This window comes from Glycine soja, chromosome 18 (assembly GCF_004193775.1).
Source record: "Glycine soja cultivar W05 chromosome 18, ASM419377v2, whole genome shotgun sequence".
Lineage (NCBI taxonomy): Eukaryota > Viridiplantae > Streptophyta > Magnoliopsida > Fabales > Fabaceae > Glycine > Glycine soja.
Window position 1 is genome coordinate 3343274 of NC_041019.1, and position 22171 is coordinate 3365444.

At 31.1% G+C, this 22171-nt stretch overlaps 1 protein-coding gene across 1 annotated transcript; it reads right to left on the bottom strand.

Annotated features, from left to right (window-relative positions):
• Positions 1–15024: 15024 nt before the first annotated feature.
• Positions 15025–17306, bottom strand: LOC114395234 (DELLA protein GAI-like). Its single transcript, XM_028356957.1, has one exon. It carries the CDS (start codon positions 17085–17087, stop codon positions 15327–15329), a length of 1761 nt encoding a protein of 586 aa, XP_028212758.1. The 5' UTR covers positions 17088–17306; the 3' UTR covers positions 15025–15326.
• Between the last annotated feature and the right edge of the window lie 4865 nt (positions 17307–22171).

Here is a 22171-nt window from a genome sequence, read left to right on the forward strand (position 1 = left end):
TGTTCTTAGCATTTCTCCAAGTGTTACTTGGTGAGAAAAATATGAGAAAATCATTTAATGTAAGTTGGTTAGGTGCAAAGAAGACTATTGTATACGCCAATAAGAAAAAGTGGATGTTAGTCCCATAAAAAGAGATCATATGAGACTAAGAAGAAATGACATGGGAAAAAATTATTAAACTCATAGTAAAAAATATTCCTCAGAATTTAGTTTTTTTAAACTCAGACCACTAGTATTTTGTGCTTCATTCATGTAACCAACCTTGTTTAGTGACATACGACTATTGTTAGTGTTTTTTTAAAACAAGTAAACTTTTGTTTTTAAATATGATTGTGGGAACTAAAAAAATGAGTTGTGTTTTTATTCTGTTACTATCATAAGAGTCTTTGTCTCTTTAGTGAGATTTTAAAATATTTCTATAAATTTTTTTAAAGTTAATTATGAAATTAATTTTTTATCCGAAACTTAGTAATACTTAAAAAATTCACTCTTTCCTAAATTTAAACTCAGATTCTCTTCTTCTACAAATTTAATATGTATTATCTATCGAGTTATGTGGCATCATAAAATTAAAAGAAAGATTACAAATGGCCTAGGCGTCTAGGCGTGGTGGTGGTCCATACTCCCAAGTGACTGGTCTTTAGACCTCAACATAGTGCTTTTATTATGAAAAGAACTATTCTACGAAAGAAACTCAGGGGATAGATTAAAGAAGAGATTTTCAACATAGTCTGACAATAAGGAATTACCAAAGAACTTTTATGCATTCAACGAATTATAGAGCCAATATGAATTAGAGAGCAAATATCACCATCCACTAGCGCGGATTTAATATGTTATGACCATCACCGGCAAAAACAAAAAGCTTATGATTTTGTTTATTATTTTTCCGTCCAAAATAGACTATTCAAAATAATTGGGAAATTTCAGCTACATGATCTAGATTCAATCTCACAGTCTATAATTTTTCAAAGGAAAATTAAGTTTTAACTTAATAATATAAATGGTTGAAAAGCTTAAATGTAAGTTCGACACGATTGGAAAGACACGTAGTTTCAATTGTTTTATTGCAATCCTAATCCCGGAGTTTTGATAAACACATAAATAGAACTCGTCTTTGCTTTCCAATTATTATAGATGAATTTAAAATTGTCACATCAAGTTCAAGTTCCTAAAGTGATGTACCAAAATAACTTATAATTTAATTTTACCTGTATCAAAATTGTTGTGTTAGATAAAAATTAAGCCACGCATTAACAATATATGTATATCCATTCTCAATTTGGATGAGAGAAAAAATAATTATGCAATCATAAAGAGTGTATCTGTATAACTAAACGAGACAACGTTGAAACGATATTGTTTATTTTATTTTTGAAAAAAAAAATAGACGGAGCATATTATGCATTCAACGTTTATAGGAAACTACTACATTATATTAATTTCAAGAGAAAAAGCAAATGCCTATCAATCTTTCGCCTCAGAGGAATAAAATAAATAAATAAAAACAAAGTTTAATATTAAATTAATGATGATGAGTTGCCCACTTGTCATATTACCTAAATTCGATTGATATAGAAACAGCAAAGGTTCGTAGAATATAGAATAAAAAATAAAGTACAAAATGACTATCCGAAGGATAGAAGGTCAATTCAAGAATTTCAAATGGAAGGGTCAGCTTCCAGCATTTCTATCAAACAATCTTTTTTAAGCTATGCATAATCCATAGGATTGATCGATGTAGATATGATAACCCATAGGCAACGCTAATTCATATTCTATTAATCTATTGACTGTTAAGCTGTATTGCAATAATAAAGAAAAATAAATAAATCACCTCATACATGTATTACCTGACATGAAATTGTTTAAATTTAATTAATATTCTTAAATTTGAATTCAAAATATATAATTAACTTAAATGTTTTAAGAAAAACTTTTATGTGTATAATAATTCTTTTCGACTAAAACATAGATATCTTTCATTTAAAATATATGATGTTTTGACAAAAAAAAAATCAGAAAAATAAATGAAGCTCGCATATTATTGGGTTTCCTTTCTTCACTCCTAATGGTGAAAGTAAGAGATTAATTGGATGATGGAAAACTTTTATGGGTGGTGGATGAGTTCTATGAGCTTGACAATTGGCCTTCAAAGCAAAACCCTTCTACTTTTTTTCTTTCGTTCTTCTTTGTTTTTTGATATATTATTCATTCAAAAGTGGACCTTTTAACCTCAATCGTGGAGAATATGTGATGGATGATTTACTCGTACTCATGGGAAAAGGGAAAACTAAGTGGTTGGTTGGAAAAGGGGCTTGTGCACTTCAAAGTGGGGGATGCAAAAAACACCTTTTTCATGTTTGGAGGGCCCTTGTGTTTTTTTCCAAGGTAGAAATTAAAAAAGTAGAGCTGGATGAGGGAACCCCTTGTCCATGTCAAGAACCCCTTGTCCATGTCAAGAACCCTACACCATAAAATTTGTTTGTCTCAGACTGGTTTTCATTGATTGTGACCCTAAGGTCAATTGCTTAAGAGTGATGTACCTGAGGGATTTGATTATTGTAGCGCGTATTGTGTTGGAAGGCAGTGTTTTTCACATAATAATAGTATTATTAATTATCAATCATCATTCTTGTTGCCATAGCTAGCTTTGGTGCAATGTTTATCCACACCACCAGTCTTATGAAAATGGACCACATCCATTCATAATTAACATCAAAATGATCAAATCATAGTACAAATTAAGATGAATTGACCAATGAGAATCACATAGATATAAGATTGGCACCATGTGACAAATTTTTATAATTTATAATTAAGAAGATTTAACTTAGTTAATTGAATAAGTATGAGTTGTTATAAATTTTTTAATATTGGTCATCAAATAAAAAATATCTTATAATTTATAATTCAATCCATCTCTAGCACCACTGACCCGACACCATCTGATAGCATCACCACACACACAATTGGCGAACCCATGCAGCCATTGACGCCCCTTAGCACAGCATGCTCAAGCTCAGACACACCTAGCTCTCTCTTATCCTATTATAATTTATTATCTTTTTGTTTCCTTTTTCCCTTATTTCTATTTTTTTCTGTGTGTTGTAGTGTTCTGTTCACGTACTATTCTACACTGTTCATATTGGCAATTTCTTTCCTTTCATTTTGATCGGTTTTATTTTAATGGGTTTTTAAATTGATGTTAATCTTGAATTTGTGTACATATATAATGATTAAGCCAAAGTGGCCAAAGTGATGTGTATAATGGTTATGGATAAGGACAAGTGTACTCTAACAAAAACTAAAAATTCATATATTGAAAAAGACTAGTTCCAATTGTATTCTTAAATAAATATTTTAAGTCAACAAAGTAATTGAAAAAAGAATTAAAATTAAGATGTAATTGATTTGTCAATTATTTACAGCAAAAAATAAATCAAATAAATAAGATAAGTGTAAAGATAAGATAAAATGAATATTTCAAGTATTATGATTTCACGTGTACCAATTCCCTAAATCCTAATTCTACAAAATTCTTACCATTGTTAATTGCCTGTTTTTCAAAGCCAATTGTTAGTCATTGGTGATGGTCTAATAATGTTCTTTGCCTTAAACAATACTAAATTAAGAGTTGACGTATTAATTTAAACCAAAGAATAAAGATTGATGGTAACGGTGATTAATCAGTTTTCTAATCAACTTACTGGGTATTATCCAACCAGTTTGGTCATGCAGATTGGTATAAAACACTCTCTTCTTATATTTATCAGTTACATGCAAATGATCACTATTATACAATTGATTAAATATTAGAAGGGTCATTTTCAAATAGAAATTAAAAGTGAAAAAGAGAATTAATTAATTGAAATGCATCGAGAAGCCTAATGAAATTAGAAAAGGGATTCAAGGTAGGTTACATCATAATCCTCATATTAGGGAAACTAATTACTCATAGTCATGAATAAACTAGAAATCCTATAAAGAAACGTAAACATACCAAGAGGGTTGGAATCCAAGCGAGGAATCTTTTCAATGTTGATTTTCACGCTTCGTTGGGACTAAGCACTTGCTCTTGCTCTTTGAAACTCTCAAAATGAAAAAAAAATGTTCAACCTAGGGTCTAAAAGGGATTATTTATAATAAAAGATTTAAGTGACAATTAGCGCTAATTAATCACAACCTTAATGAATTGATCAAGGTCGTGATGGTTTTTCGGATGCAAATCTATGTTGAGCCGTAATCAATCCATCAAGGCCTTGATGAATAATCACGACCTTGATGAAATGATCAAGGTCTTGATGAAATGTTCAAGGCCTTGAAGAATTTCTAATGTTGAGCCCTGAAGAAATGAACACAACCTTGACGTTGTTGAAGTTAATCATGACCTTGATGGTTGATCAAGGCCCTGATGAATTATCAAAGTCTAACTTTATAAGATTTTTTAGTTCTTTTTCTTTAAATATTCTCTAACCACCTGTCTAACAAAACTGAGTATAAACCATGAGTTTTGACAATAAATTATATCGTAAATGCACACAATAGACCTAGACTTATGTATAAAAAGACAACCAAAATGTGATTGTTAACTCGTTGGCAAGTGTACCAAATATCAAAATAATAAAGACTCGAAAGTCCAAGTGTCGATTTCCACAGGAACTTTGTTTAGTACTTGTGTTGGATAATTTCTAATTTATAAGATAAAAAGATAAGATGAGGTATAAAAGATAACTTTAAAAGAACACAGTATAAAATAATAATTATTAATAGAAAACAAAAGAAATAACACGGAATTCAATGGGATGAGAATATTAGGACCTAGCATGCCTTCTTTTCCTAAGATGTATTATTTGTGATTTTTCTCTATCAATCAGATGAATTTATCCTACCCACATCTATTAGAATATTTGTCCCTGATGTCTCATGATGACAAGCTTATTTTACCTATCTATCTCCCAAATGTCTTTGCAAAGAGTCAATAGATAGAATGCATGAAGTTCTAATTCTAGATGTTTGCTTTGATGCATGGACATAATGCAATTACTCTATGTCTAGCAATGATTTTATTAAGATACTCATTCATTTTAGTTCTATTAGAAATTATCCTCTGTCGAGAAACTAATTCCTAAAACAGATGCATGCAAAACTTCTCTTGCTTTTCTATTAAGGATTACCCTCTATCGAGTATCTAACCCTCAAAGATGATGCAAGGATGAATGATGCATGAAATTAAAAGTAAGAAAAAATAATAGGAAAGAAAACACATGTCTGTATTGATAAATATGAAGTGTACAATACATCTTTTGGCTTTTTAGGCCTGTCAGACCCTAACTAAGGGTTTAGTCTCTCTTAGCCATAAGGGGCCTTACACTAGCAAAGGGGTATAAGAACTTATGGAGGAGAAGAGATGGAAAAAAGGAATAGAAAATGATGAAAGAAAAGAAAGAATTCCCTAAGGAAGAGTTCTCACGCTTTAGGTGTGTATTAGAGTATTCTGAGACTCGATCGATATGTTTTTCTCCTTAGCTTGCCTCCCTTTTTATAACTGCTGGAGTGGACTTGGGCTTGACTTCCTTTTTATAATTACTGAAGTGGACTTAGGCTTGATACCAAAAATCTTTCTTATTTATATTTTTTATATTTTCTGGATCTTTTTTGCTTTTAATCCTTCCTTTTTATATCTGCAAGTTATAAATAAAAAATATATTAATTCGTAATATTTAAGTAAAAAATAACTACTAACTAAATATTTTTAATTATTTTTTCAATATATCTTTATTATAAAAAATAAATCATATTTAACAGTTATCAGTGACAGTCAAAGTGACTTAAAAAGTTATCAAAAGTTCATACTCTATTATTCTGGTTAGGATGATAATAATAAGAATAACAAATTACAGTGTTTATAATCTAAAATAATTAATTGAAATTAAGTTTTATGATTAATTAAGCACAACATGTTTAAATGAAATTAGCAATAGAAAAATGATTGATATGTCACATCCTTTTAATCTTTAAAATTCTTAGGACACAAGTTTGATAAATTGATAGTTTTAAGACTATTTTTGAAATAAAAATATTGTGCAGTTTTGATTAAAAAAACAATTATTGAAATCAAAATTTTTTATTTAACTAGCACTAAAAAAATTATGATGAGATCTTAAATAGAGAAATGAATTAATTGGATGTGTCATTTTCTTAATCCTTAGATTTTAAGACAAGCCACAACAACTTGGTGTTTTAAACAATTAAACTCTTTTTTAAAACAAAAATGTTGTAACAAAATTAATTTGATAAAAAAATATATTAATTTCAAGGTAAAACGTCTAATTGATTGACTTAGGTGTACCCTTTTGCTAATAGTGATCTTACATTTTAGGGTGCATGAGTTATGATAGTTCAGAAATTCTAAATTTAATATAAAAAAGTAAAATTAAAAATACTAACACAGATATTTTTTATAAAAGAATTATGTAACTTTGGTTTTTTTATTGTATCTATAGATAAATAGGAGAAGCATAAAGCACATGTTAAATAATATAATAAGGGGAGATTTTAATATAATAATAACTCATTTTTTCAAAAATATAAAAATTTAATAAGCACCAAAATAAAATAAATGCACATATTAAATAAATAAAAATATATTTGTCATAGTTTTTAATTACTTTAGGGTAAGATAAATATTTTAAAGGTTATACAAAAATTAATTAATCAGAGGTAATCATTTTTATAAAATAGATTTTCTAGGTGTTACTATATCTCTTGCACTTAATTATCTCCCGAACACAATTTAGTTTGAGAAGATCATTTCTTTTTTTAAGAGATTTTTCTGTTACTTTACCTAAAAAATTAAAATTGGGTGACAACTCCTTATTTTTATAACAATATCTTTGTCGTCCTATCAAGATTTTGGTTGCGACAATATGTACAAATAGTTCAAATAAGTATGAATTAATAAAGCCATCGAGAATTAAATGATATAATAATGAGTTTAATGTACATTATAAAATACTTTTACACAAATATTCAAAAAAAAATTACTGTCTTATTATATTGACCTATTAATTAATAAAGTGGCAGTAAGATAAATTCTTGTTAAATTTATGTGTCAAAATATTTTATACTGATAGTATAAATGAATTAAACTTTATATTGAAGTATTAGGTATTGTATATACATAAATTTAATACAATCAAATGTCTAGCTAGAAAAGATTATCCCTTTTTATGGTTTTAGATATGTGGTCAAAATGTAACGAGAGGATATATATATATATATATATATATATATATATATATATATATATAGAGAGAGAGAGAGAGAGAGAGAGAGAGAGAGAGAGTTTGGTACAACTACTTTCTATTAGAGATTTTGAGATCGGTAGAATGAGAATAAAATCTTGCCTTGCTTCTTTGTGTAAGCAATTATTTTCACTAGGACATCTTTTATTGATATCATAATTAAGAGCATCCACTTGAGCTTTATGTTGGCTTAGCTTAGAATGGCAAAGGGAGTTAAAACCAAGATCGAATATAGTTGACAAAGATTACATTGCATCATTAATGTTGATTGGGATGGTTGGTCCTATAATTCGTTCCTTTACTGGCTAGGTAGTTTCTATATCCCCTCAAAGACACAAGTTCATTTATCGCAATTAGGAACCAATAAAGGGCAGTCATTATTATAAGCCACCCGTCCGCTACAAAGAACCATATAGGGAAAGCAAACTATTGATAAAAAGAGAACAATAATGTCTTTGCATTTTGCAAGCCATGTAAACAGAGAATATATCATGGTTTCTTTCTAGTTTTAACATATTCTAAAGGAAGGGTTTGCCAGTCTCAATCTTATGTACTTCCCCTCGGGAAATTGTTACACAAGTTTCAAATTTCGCAACAGTTTAGTTTTGTTTGATAAAAAAAATATACGTTACATTTAAATTACAATTATAATTATAATGTTTTACCTCTATTTCTTTCTTCATAATCATTCAAACATAAGGATTGGAAAAGAAATACATTGAGTAGAAAGTGTTTCCATTTCATTCTCTCTAAATAAAACGCATGGAGTATGAAGAAAAACCATGCAACATGGTATATATAAAAATTAAAAATTTTGCTAGATTATAATGCGTATAATTATCAATAAGATGGAAGTTATGCATTACAATTTGCAACAAAAGAGACGCAGCAACGGTAATCAAAACTCGCACAAATAGATGATCACAAGCTTTATATTGGTTTAAAGCTTTTGATTAGCTGTCTTCTACCTACATATGTATGTGTGATTAAGTAATAGAATAAACATCGACCAACCTTCCCTTCTTTTGATGTCAATCACTATCAGTAGTCTTGGTTCATAGGAACAAGCCTTATTTCTTTATATATCCACCTTACACCGAAATGATGATGATAGTGCAAAACAAAACTAGCTAAAAAAGATGTGTGATATTCAAAATATGATAGTATAGGTGGTATGTTTTTTCAATCTTTCATAAATCAAACAAAAATTTAGCTTTTACAAAAGCAGAACAACGACTTGCAGTGGTGTGCACAAAACTCACATTTCATTGAACCATAATAACCTTCTGCAAAATACTAGTAATTATCTTGGAAAACAGTACTTACATCATTAATGCACACACGTCAACTTTTACGCACAATATTATCACAACATTCAGAATAAATACAGGATCTACCAATCAGTGCTCTTACGTTAAGAAATTAAAAAACAAATAGAAAGATTTTATTGAAGATTGCATTGGAATTACATTGGAAATCATGGAAAAGTATATGAGATAAGCTCTTAAGGCACTGATTAGTATTTTTTATAAATATGATCGGACTCTTTATTAAAATTGGATTGATTAAACTCAAAATTCAAGATTATTAAGATAATTTGTCTCTTTTTTCTGTTTTTTAGATTGAAAGTATTTTTTTGAGACAATCTTATTTAAGTTAGTAATTCACATGATCATAGGACTCTAAACAAAACAAAATTGCATACACAAGTTTGAAATCCAAAACATTTTTTTGAAGGAAATTAAGTTTATACCACTTGAAATTTTAAAGTTTTTTAATCACAAATATATTATAGAAATAGATGTTGTGTAAATTAAACTATTAAAATTGCAATTTTCTTATATAAAAAAGCAAAATGATTATATTATTAATGGAACAAATTGCAATTAGTTTTTACATAAAATTAGCATAAATGTTTAACTTTTTCTGGTCCAACTATGATAAGAAACTCCCTTATACTTTTGTCTTCTAATATACCTTTTTTACACAAGGTAAAATATCAATTTGCAATGAATGATATATACTATTCGCTATGATAGTGTGCCCAGCACTTTGGTAATTTTCTCTTTGACTTTCGTTAAATTCAATCAAGTGTATATTTGATAATATGGGTTGGATCTTTCTTATGATTTCTATAATGTATCTTTAAAAAAAATATTTGAAACAAGTCTTTGAATGGCTTTGTTTGTCATAATCAAATTATGGTTAGGCCTAGGGTGAAAATATGTTGGGTCAAACAATGTTTTGTTTAAATAGATTTCACCTATTTTTAAAAATTAAGTTCAAACTAAGTATATTAAGAGTCATAGGACATTTTATAAGTTTGACCTAACTTTTATAAAAACCGGATTTAACATATGGTTTATACATAAAAAAAAACTATTTTATATTTAAAAAATTATAAGTATAATTTATTCTTAATTAAATAGGTAATCAATTAATAAGCCAATGGGAGAAAAGATGTAAAATAAACTATAAGCTATGAAAATTCAAATTTCTATTACTCTAGGCATGAGACAAGGGTAGAAATAGCAAAGTTAGACTTTTTAAGAGTTAAATTTTACTTGTTTATGTTATAAGTCTATTTTCAATGTTTAATATGACTTTTCATAATAATTTATTTAAACGTCTATTTACAATCAGACATCTAAGTTTAATAAGCCATATTGATCCTTTATCATCAATCCTAAGTTACACTATTAATTTGATAGCAATTTAAGTGAAACAACCAACTCTTCAAACTTCCTATTTTTAACAAGATTTATCATCTTACAATAAGTAATGATTGGTAGATAGTTCTTTACTCTAAACACTTCATGAACATTTATTATTTCTCTTTATTTTTTTTTTCTTTTTATTACATCATATCACATAGTGATACTATGTTTTTTTTTCTTCTCATCTCTCTCTTTGTCTCAGTAGGTGTTATTGATAGTGGAGACGGTACCAAAATCTTGTTCGTTCTTATCTCTTGGAAGAACCTTTTATGCGTGAAAATGCACGGCTTTGTTGTAATCATTTTGCACGATGAAATGAAGTGAAAAGTTGTAAATCGTTGAAATAAGTCAATAACTATTGCAAAACTAATCCTTCAAATATAATTTCCCAAAATATGATCCTTCCACGAATATCCCACTTAATTATGTGAAACCATGTGATCTTGCACCACCACCTACCGTTAACACGTACTTTTTAGCAAGATCAGCCCGAAGGAATCCCGGAAGAGATAACCACCAATTAATAGAATGATATCTAGACCAAATCTTAAGAAAATATTTAGGATGGTTTAACTATATACATAAATATATATCGAGCAGTAAGTTTGTGACTGTCGGGACAAAAGAGAGCTAATTAAGAAGGAAAAAGAGATATTAAGTGATAGATTTAATGGGGGAAAAAGAAAGATAAAGAGAGATGCAAATAAATATAAGAGTGAGATGTGAAATGAGGTTAACTACAATTAAGGTGTTAATAAGTGAAAATATATTATAATTAAAACAACTCAATTTTTATATCTATCAAATATTTTTCTTTATTTTAATTGTTATTATATCATTTATTACATTTATTGTTTTTTTCTATCTTTTATTCTTACGGTGAATACACTTATAAAGCCTTAGAATGCGAAATCATCATTTTTGCAATTAAAAAATGTGTTTCTTTTCGCACTTTTAGTCGAGACACTTTTCAAAGGGAGAGAGGCAGTAATGAAACCATTTTTATTATTAATAAGCTTTACCGGACACTGCATTAATTAATCGCGTTCGCAAAGATATAAAAAGTGAACAAAATTTAATCCTCACAAATATTTGTACGAAATTGTTTCAATGGGAATCCTAAGGCTAACATAAACGAATAGTAAAGTTATATTTAAAAATTAAAAAAAAAATCTGTAGACAAGAAAATATTTTTTCCACTATAGTTCCTAATTTTACGTAAATATTTGATCTCAATCTTTCAAAAGTTAATCATAATAGTAATTATTAAGTAGATGGCCATGTGATACATGTTAAATAGTTAACCACACTTTTAACATTTTTCTTTTGTTTTGGTAAACTCACTCACTTTTTTCTTAAAAAATAAACTAATTACAGAAAGTGAAGCAAAAGATTCAAGAGGCGACACATCGGATTAGGTTATTCCAAATTAATTTGTTGTACACCCGATTCCATTTGGCATGATGGCATCACTCGAAAACCTGGAGAGTGGAACATTCTCGCAGTTTAATTGTGGAGTATTGTTACTTTGGAAGGATCTAATCATGACTACATGCTTTAAGAAAATCTAGGTTGAATTAAATTTAATCAATGCTTTTTAATTTAATTAGTTCAGTTAAGGATAACTGCCCATTGACCCATCTTGTGAAGCTCTCTGGTGATTGAAAAGCTAGCTTCCTCAATAGGACATGGAAACTCAGAATTAGAATAAGCCATGTGTTTATGGAGATATTGATCTATGTTTATTATTATTATTATTATTATTATAGGTATTTCTCTTTGGAGGCATGCAGATCCTTTCCGTCCATATAGTAAAACAGAGATTTTCATTTTTTTTATATTCTAAGATTACATGTGGATTAAAAAAATCTAACAGTTAATATTTATACGAAGAATAGCATTTTTAAAAAAAATACAAAATGAGATCTAACAAAAGAAATCGAAAAGCATCTATAAAATGGTTTAGAAAGGATTTGTATGCATGTGGTATGTCAAATTCATATATGCTAATTTGTATTTATTCATAGATCTTATATATAGTAAATTACTTTTATGTGTTCTCGTATATGAACTTTTATCCGTCTATAATAAAATGCAAATTTTTATTTTTTTAATTTAAGTTTGACATGTGCATTAAAAGAAATTAAAAATTGATCTTTAAATGTAGAAAACATTTTTAAAAAAATGTAAAATAACAACAAAATGAATCGAAGAGGATTTATGTGTCTCTTGTGTGTCAATTTATATATATTAATTGTCTTCCTTCTTAGTCCATAATAAATGTAGATTTTTATTGTTTTTAATCTAAGTTTCATACATGGATTAAATGAAATCTAACCATTGATATTGAAATAGAGAAAAAAATATTTTAATAAATACAAAACAAATAAGAGAGAGTTTACATGTGGATCAAAGAAGATTTGCAACTCAATTATATGTCAATTTCATGTATGTGTTAACTTGTCTTCATTAGTACATCTTACTATAAATCACTTTTACATTTTTCATATATTATGTTCCCTATGTTCATAGCAAAATATAAATTTTTATTTCTTTTAATCTAAGTTTGAGGTGAGAGTTCAAAAAAAATCTAGTAAATGCCATTTAAATAGAAAAAAAACATGCATTTTAAAAATGCAAAATAAATTAGAGAGAACCTACACGTGAATTAAAAAAATTAATATTTAAAAAACATAAAAATTAATATTTAAAAGGAAAGAAAATGTATTATAATAAATGCAAAATGAATCGGTGAGATTTTACATATGGACCAAAGAGGATATATATGTCAATCGCGTGTCAATTCCATATATGTTAACTTGTCTTCATTTATACATCCTACTATAAATCACTTTTATGTGTTTTTATATATATTATGTTCCCTCTGTCCATACCAAAATATAAAATTTCACTTCTTTTAAGCTAAGTCTAACATATGAGTTAAAGGAAATCTAGCAAATGCTATTTAAATGGAGAAATACAGGTATTTTAAAATGCAAAATAAATTATATAAAATTTATGTGGACTAAAGAGAATTTGCATGTTAGTCGCGTGTCAATTTTATATATACTAACTTGTCTTTATTCATAAATCTTACTACATATCACTTTTATGTTCTTTCATTTATGAAGTTCTCTCACTCCATAACAAAGTTTAGATTTTTATTTATTTTAATTTAAGTTTGACATTAGGATTAAAAGACATATACAATTAATATTTAAGCATCAAAAAATGTGTTACAATGAATGCAAAATGAATCGGTGATATTTTACATGTGGATCGAAGCGGATCTGCATGTCAATCACGTGTCAACTTCATATATGTTAACTTATCTTCATTTGTACATGTTATTATAAATCACTTTTACATGTTTTTATATATCATGTTCCCTTTGTCCATAGTAAAATATAAATTTTCACTTCTTTGATTCTAAGTTTGACCTGTGAATTAAAAGAAATCTAACAACTGATATTTAAATGGAGAAAAAATATGTGTTTTAAAAATGCAAAATGAATTAGAAAATTTACACATGTATCAAAGACAATTTACATGTCAATTGTGTATAATTTCATATATGTTAACTTGTATTCGTTCATAAATTTCATTACAAATCACTTTTTATATATTTTTATTTACGAAGTTCTCTCCCATCATAATAAAGTGTATATTTTCATTTCTTTTAATATAAGTGTGATACATGAATTAAAAGAAATCTAAAAATTGATATTTAAATGTAAAATAATATATTTTAATTGCTGAGATTTTATAGGTGACTTGAAGAAAATTATATATGTTAACTTTTTTTTTATTATTATTACATTTTATTATAAATCACTTTTACGTACGTCCATAACAAAATGTAGGTATCCATTTCTTTTAATCTAAGAAATGAAAATTTACTTTTGCTCTGAACCGAAGATGATTTGCATACCTCGGAGACCATCATGTTAATAACATAAAAAGTAAATTTAGGTGCTTTTCTGAACATAAAATCGAACTTTATTTTCATATTACAGGAAACTAGTCATTTTACTCAACCTAAAAGGTAATCGTAGCGATTGAAAAACCCTCTTTGGATACACTTGAGACATGAGGCACTCTTAGTGGCTGTAGATTTTTTTTTTCTTTCTCAGAAGACTTATACATTTGCTTCTTTCCGCATATAACCCGGTTAAAATAAGGATGACTATCCATAATTAGGGTCATGTGGTGAATTCTCAATACCTTTTACAATAGATGAAACAGGTAAAATATTTAAAAGAATAACAAGAGCAGCCTGTCTTTATGGCATTGATTAGAATATCTTTTTAGGCTTGAATATGTGAACTTCATGGACTGAGATTGGAAATTAAAATTAACCTTAAATAATTTACATTGCTTTTCTATGTTACTTTCAATCAAAGCATTTGGATCATAACAATCATTTGACTTCACCTAAGTGGCGTGCAAATTTACTTACAATAAAATCCGTTAGGTAAAACTCTTGAATGAAATTTTCTTTTCGGGTACATTGGATGGAAATTCAGTGTTGGCAGAAAAAAATTCCGAATATTTTCGATCATATGGTCTTATCATGTGCTCTAAAAGGAAAAATGAAAATAAACGCAAAACAAAAATTCTCATACATAGAAATTAATACCCAAAAAATAATCATCCCATCACTTTCATTTTCCAAATCAAAATGCTTTCATCTTCCCCCTTTATCCACAAATGATCGCATTCATAGAAATCATTCACTGAAGAGGAACAATTAAAATCACAGAAAACACAGCGAAATGCAAGGTTTCTTTCTTATTCATCAAAAGAAACAACGTATTAACAAAAAGTTTTGACAAGACTAAAATTACACCACCTCTTTCATTCATTTATTAAAAACTCAGACAACAAAAGCTAGAAACACAATCAATTTCCTCGACAGGACCAGACCCTCCCCCTCCAACAACGGTGAACCAGTTAATTCAAGTTAATCAATCTCACAAGTCACAACACATGATTAAGATAAAGATTAAAAAGAAAAAGACATCATAATTAAGAATTAAACAAATTATATAATAATTTAGAGAAAGGAAAAAAAACACTAAAGAGGAGAAACGGTAATTACGAGAGCACAATTACAAATTACAGTCTTTTGTTTTTCTTTTTTACTTTTTTGTTTTTTTACCCTCTCATTTATTTATCCTCTTGCTGCCTCGCTGGCTCGCTCACTGACTCACTGACTCACTGGGTCATTGATTCACTCCACTCCAACAAGTTCAACCAAACCATTTTTTATTATTTACCACCCATCCAGGAGCCAATTAATCTACAGTTTACAGTGCAAGTCGTTCGGGGAGGGAAGCTTCCAGGCGGAGGTAGCGATGAGTGGCCGAGTGTGCCAGCCAAGCATGAGGCAGCCGTTATTCTCCTCAACCCTATAGCCGTCACCGCCTGCGAATAGAGCAAGTAGCATACTCGCTTGCTTGAACGCGTTGGACCCGAGATGAACCGGGTCGAACCCGGCCGAGTCCAATCTCCCCCTCCACTGACTCAAAGTCTCGTGACGCTCTACCCGGTCCGCGCCCTCGTTAGCCACCACGTTGCATATTTGTCTCCCCAGGTACAACTCGGACATTAACAGATCCTGATTTGGTGAGCCCAACCCGGTCGAAGAGGACGAACCCTCCAGCGAGTCGAATAGGCTGGAGTAGTAATGCAAGGCCTCAGTGAACCGGTCAAGAAAACCCGGTCCGTTGTGGTTCGCTTCTTGTTCCACGATGGTGACAATCTTCGGCTTGATTTTCTTAACAGTGTCCAAGACCTTGTCGACGGATCCCGGGCGGGCCAGCATACGATGGAGCTCGAAAACCGAGTTGACAGCGACGGCTTCTCCGGGTCGGATCTCGAGCATTTTCGGGTCGAGATCCGCGAGGCTGTTGCAAACGAAGCCGCGGAATTCGAACTGGACGCCGATGTTCTGGGCCAATTGGGCTAATTTCCAGCCCACTTGCTGCAGCGCGTCGGTGTTGTCGGGCTGCGGCGGGCCGATTCCGGTTAGACGGAAAGTCGGGGGCCCGCCGGGCCGCAATGCAAGGGCTTGCATGAGTGCAGGCCACTGCATCCCTTGTCTGAGGCCGAAATCGATGACGTGGACTCTCCCAGCAGTGGCAAATGCTTCGAGGATAGCCTGATTCGCGGTGAAGTGCGCGAATTTGAGGTAAGGGCAGGACTCGTAGAAGTGCATGTGGAGAACGTCGGAGAAGGAGGAGTCGAGGGTTTCTTCCGGGAAGATTCCGTAGATACGACGCGCGAGGGCTTGGGCGAAGTAGGAAGCCACCTTCCTCATGGCGCCGGCTTGAGAAGCCGCGAGTATGCCCACGTGCTTGACGAGCGCGTCGGCCAGCTTCAGATTCTCCTGCTGGACGGCCTCCGCGCACGCCAGGAGAGTGTGGACCAGACGCACGCCGGCTTCCTGATGGTCAACGAGCAGCACCGTGCGCGTGGGCTCAGACGCGGAGTCTGCTGATTCAACTGGAGATGGCTTGAGACGCTTGTTGATGTTGTTAGCTGTTTCGATTTCGTCGAGGTTGTTGTTGTTGTTGTTGTTGTCTTGTGGAGGAGGAGGAGGGTAGGCTGCAATACCAGGAATGGCTCTGAGGTCATATTCGGAATCGTCGTTGAAAACAGGGGCGGTGTTGTTGTCGATTAAGAGAGAAGATGGACCGAGGAGGCTATTGTTGTTGTTGTTGGGTTCAGGGTTGAGTTCGGTTAACATGGTTTGGACCCAGGAATAAAGATCCGTGGGATCGTAGTGGACGGTGTCGGAGGCGAGGTGGGAAATTCCCTCTTCCTGGGCACAACCCATGACCATCTCCAACTGCTCCAGCTTCTGTGCCACGTCGGCCATGTCGGAAGCACGAACCTTGTACCCCAACGCCGCCAGCAACTCGTCCATCCCCTGTTGTTGTTGTTGTTGTTGTTCCTCCCACATATTTGCCTTCCCGTTCGACGGCATTGAGGAACACTCACCCTTCACACTCCCGCCGCCGCCGCCGCCGCCGCAGCTATCTCGGTGATCCCTCTTCATCACGAATTCAATTGAACACCTGAAGAATGGAATTAGAATTGGTGATTTGGAATAGGGTCATAGGAAAGGAAAATGGGGTTGTGGAGTTTCAAGTGAGAGAGAGGTCTAAAGGGGAAACGGAGAGAGAGAAAGAAAGAAGGGTGGAAATTGGAAAAGATAAGGAACAAGGGAGGCCATAATAATGGAACGAATTCTTTATTTCTTTTTCTTTTTTCCTTTATGTGAAAAGTGTGGATGTTGAGTGTGATATTTTTACTTGTAGTGAGTGAGTTATTTAAAAAATTTAATCATGTGTACGTTATTTTAGTTTTAAAAGAATGAAGGTCCGGGGCAGGGGCATGAAAGAGAAGAGCCGTGGCCACACCGTAATCCGAAGAAAGATGCCCATGATAGAGTACAGCTCGTGCATAGAGCAGACACCATACACTAGAAAATCAGGTGCCCGTACGCTTCATCGATTGAGAGTCTTGGGGACCCAGAATGATCCTGGGCTCCACCTTTTCTACAATCACCTCTTCCCTCACGCGCCTCTTTTTCTCTTCTTTCTTAATCCTAGTAATCATTCCACGGATTCAAGAATTATGCCTTCACCATTACATTAGCCACTTGGAAGGAAGTTGGTACAAACCATAGGGAAATGCTATGTTTAATACTCTATGATTTATATTTGACTTTGAAAATTAATTCCGGTTAATGTCCCTTTACTCATTATTATTTCTTGGTACATAATATGTCCTATGTTTTCTTTGCTCTTTTTCACATGCACATGCTCTGCTGTTTATATATACTTTCTGATGTGTTGTTTAGCAAGAGTAGTAAAGACTAAATCAAAATATCCATTTAACATGCTCTAATATAATTTCATCCAATCTTTTTGCAAGTGAAGAACAATCCTTGTCAAAATCAGTAGTTATATCAAGTCAAGTGGATAGCCGTATTTATGCTCCACCCTTCTAAAAGACGTGATCGATCTTCAGATCTCAAGTACTTGTTGGATAATAAAATAAAACTTTATTTATTTAGAAAGAAAGTAATTTTTATAACTTAAGAAATATATTACTGTTAGTTGTATAAATTCTTATGTTGTGAATAGTTAATCTCAACAAAATACTAATCTTTTTTTTTAGAGGGAAAAAATACTAATCAAAATTCACTTTGCACACTAATGCTATTAATGGAAAAAGCATTTATTTTAATGTAACAAATGCAACTTTAATAAATGAAATGACATTATTGTAGCTTTAGCATTTACCATTCATCTAAAATACGGCCTTTCTTTTTTCCTCCGTAGGCTTGCTATTTTAGTATCATGCTTTCTTTACTTTTAAAAAGTTATTTTCTCTTTTGTCATATTTGCTGGTGCTATTTTTTAAGAGATAAAAAAAACAAGCAAAATTATCCATAAAAACATTCGTATTAGCAAATTTGACAGATTATAATTTAGAAAATAAAAAAATACAAATATCTTCATCTTCATTAAAGGATAATTTTTTTCGGAAAAATTAATGCAAGAAGTCATTGTACAAGAGTCTATCACTTTTATTTTGTTGTCTTGGTAATATTGATAATATTACTTTTAGTTTCTAATCATTTTTTTTATTTATAAAATTTGAACTAAAAAATTCATTTAAAAAACTGAATATAGTATATTCAAACGAGACTGATGATTCTCATATTTAAAATGAGAAAATGATAACAATAAAAAGGAAAAAAGAAAACTAAAATGAGGGTGATATTTGTATGAGGGGTGGCCTATGGCAAGTATGTGTGGTCGGCTTCCGTAGGTTTGAGTGGGGAATAACTTCCCGCGACGCACATGAAGGAGAGATCAAGAGGACGGGTCAACTTTGGTCACCACGCGCCACACTTGTGTGCACGCCAAACAACACTGACTGAAAGTTAGCAGTTTCCCAGGTGGCACTTTCTGGTGGCGCGTGTGGATCCACGCATTACGTGCGCGATGGTGAGTGAGAGAAGTGATGAGTTGCAACGCGGGCCCACTGAAAGAGGGGGTCTGTGCTGAGAGAAGATCAACGAGGACGGGGATTCAGACGTCAACATCGATTTTAGGATCATCCGACGTGGGACCCACTGTCCAAAAACAAAACATTGCTAGTACTACTCTCTCTCTATATATACCGATAGAAACGGGATGCCAGCAAAGCACGTTCCCTATAACAGCGATATTATCTTTCTTTTTTCCTAAGTTAAAATGTTAACAAACAATCCCTTCAATCATATGCTTTTTTTTATAAAAAAATTATACTCTTTGTTTTAAAATTATGATTAATAATTGAAATATACCGTTTACTAATTTAAAAAATAAAAAAAAAGTAATTAAATTTTGTAGCCGTAAATACTTCTTAAAATGAAATTATAAGAAAGAGGTCCATCGGGAAAACGGCGTTATTACGGTTACGTTTTGACGAAACTGTGTGAAAAGGGTAGGTAGCACCCTCATCATCCGGATAGTGTGACGTTATTAGGCGAACACAAACACGAATGGGTTTTCTCTTTTTTCCTTTTTTTTTTTTTGCTGAGTGTTTTTTTTTAATCCTTCTAAATTAACAGAAAAAAATCATGATTAATTCAAAATTTAACTAAAAATTCACAAAATCTTATTAAAAATTATTTCTGTTGAAATTAAATTTAAGCAATATTCAAATGATTCTAATCTTAATTTTAACAAATGAATCTATTCTCTTCAATGAGTTTGATTTTTGGTGGAGTGTATAAAACTTGGTTTAAACAGTTAATAGTGTGTTTATTATTGTTAGATAAAATGAAAAATGTGATTTAATTAGAGGGAGAAGCGGCACTGACAGGTGGTGTGGTCAGTGATATATGAAACATGTGATTCTGCCACGTTTCACAGATTCTCTTGTCCCCGTGGTCCCTCTTTCTGCGCCACCCTCACTCACACCCTGCTTCCTCTCTCTATGACTTTCAGTATCTCTCTATTTTTATTTTATTTTTCTCTCTCCACCCTCTTCTCTACTCTTTGCAATTTTAAACCATCCGTTCCAATTACTCTATATCATCGTTTTTTCCCGAATTAAAACTTTAACCCTAAGTACTAGGAGCTTATCCAAAACAATGGTCAATCAAATGTGTACATATAAGACAGTTGAGATCGTGCCATGATTAACACAACGGTTGTACTAACTGGCTCCAATGAGTAATCACCCGAAGACTCTCAACACCAATTATGGGGTATCCATAACTTGGTTTAAAGTAAAGTAGTACTACTTACTTTACTCTTCTTGCATTGCACCTCATGGGATCACGATTAAAGAACACTACCAAGAGATTAATAGTTTTAATTTTACTTTTAAGTTACAACAAATATTCGTGTACTATCATCCATTCTTCATCCCCATGGGAGTTTTACGTGAGTATATCCTTTGCAACCACCCAATAGTGGAATTTTTTCATGAGTTTTAAAAAATGATATTTAGAAAATAAAAAATCTTAAATGTTGATAAAATATCACGAATGTATATTTTAACAAATTTATAACTCAACCTGTAAACAATATTAATTTATTGTTATTATATATTTTTTATTAAGGATTAGAATTGTTTTTCTTTCAAAGTAAAGGTCTTCTTTAATAAATAATTGTTTATGAGGAATTAAAGTAAAAAAAAAAATTATACTAGTCATGAAAATACAACAAGATTTTGCATTTCTTTTAATCCAAGTCTCACATGCGAATGAAAAGATATCTAATAATTGATATTTAAATGGAGAAAAATATAAGTTTTTAAAATATGCAAAATGAGATTCAAACAAACTAAATTAGAGAAGATTCACATGTGGACCAAAGAAGATCTATATGTTGGTCGAACATCGATTTTGTATATGTCAACTTATCTTCATTTGTACACATTATTATTAATCACTTTAATGTGTTTCATAGATGAGGTTCGTTAATCCATTGCAAAATATAGATTTTTATTTCTTTTAATTTAAGTCTGAAACATGGATTAAAAGAAAATTAAATTGATATTTAAATGCAGAGAAACATATATTGCAAAATGAGATCTCACCAAATACAAAATGAGATCTTGATAAAACGTATGCTTCAATAAATGCAGACTGAGATCCCGACAAAACAAATCAAAGAGAGTTTATATGTGAACCGAAAAGGATCTGCATGTTAGTTTCATATATGACAATTGACACGTGGAGTAAAAGAAATCTTAAAATTGACTTGTAAATGGAGAAAAGCATATGTTTTAAAAAGTGCAAAACGATATATCAACTAAAGAAATTAGTGAGGATATCCACATGAATTGAACAGGATTTGCATATCAATTGTCTGTCAAGTTCATATATGCGAACTTATCTTCATTCGCACACCCTACTATAAATCACTTTTAAACATTCTCATGCATGAAACTCCTCATAACAAAATTTAGATTTTCATTTCTTAATTTAATTTTGGCACATGGATTAAAATAAATTTAACAATTAATATTTAAACAGATAAGCACTTGTGTTTTAATAAATGCAAAATGAGATCTCGACAAAATAAATCGAAGAGGATCTACAAGTGGGCCGAAGAGGATATGCATGCAAGTTTCATGTCAATTTCATAAATAACATTTGACAAGTGGAGTAAAAAAATCCAAAAATTGACTTCTAAATAAAGAAAAACAAGTTTTTAAAAGTGTAAAATGAGATTCTAACTAAAGAAATTAATGAGGATATTCACGTGGAATGAAGAAGATTTGCATGTCAATCGCGTGTCAAATTCATATATGTGAAGTTCCTTTCATTCACACACCCTACTATAAATAACTTTTAAGCATTCTTATATATGAAGCTCCCTCAATCCATAACAAAATATAGATTTTCATTTATTTTTAATTTAATTTTGACATGTGGATTAAAATAAATTTAACAATTAATATTTAAATAGATAAAAACTTATGCTTTTAATAAATACGAATTGAGATACCGACAAAACGAAACAAAGAAGATTTACACGTGGATCGAAAAGAATATGCATATTAGTTGCATGTCATTTTTATATATGACAATTGACACGTGGAATAAAAGAAATCTTAAAATTAACTTTT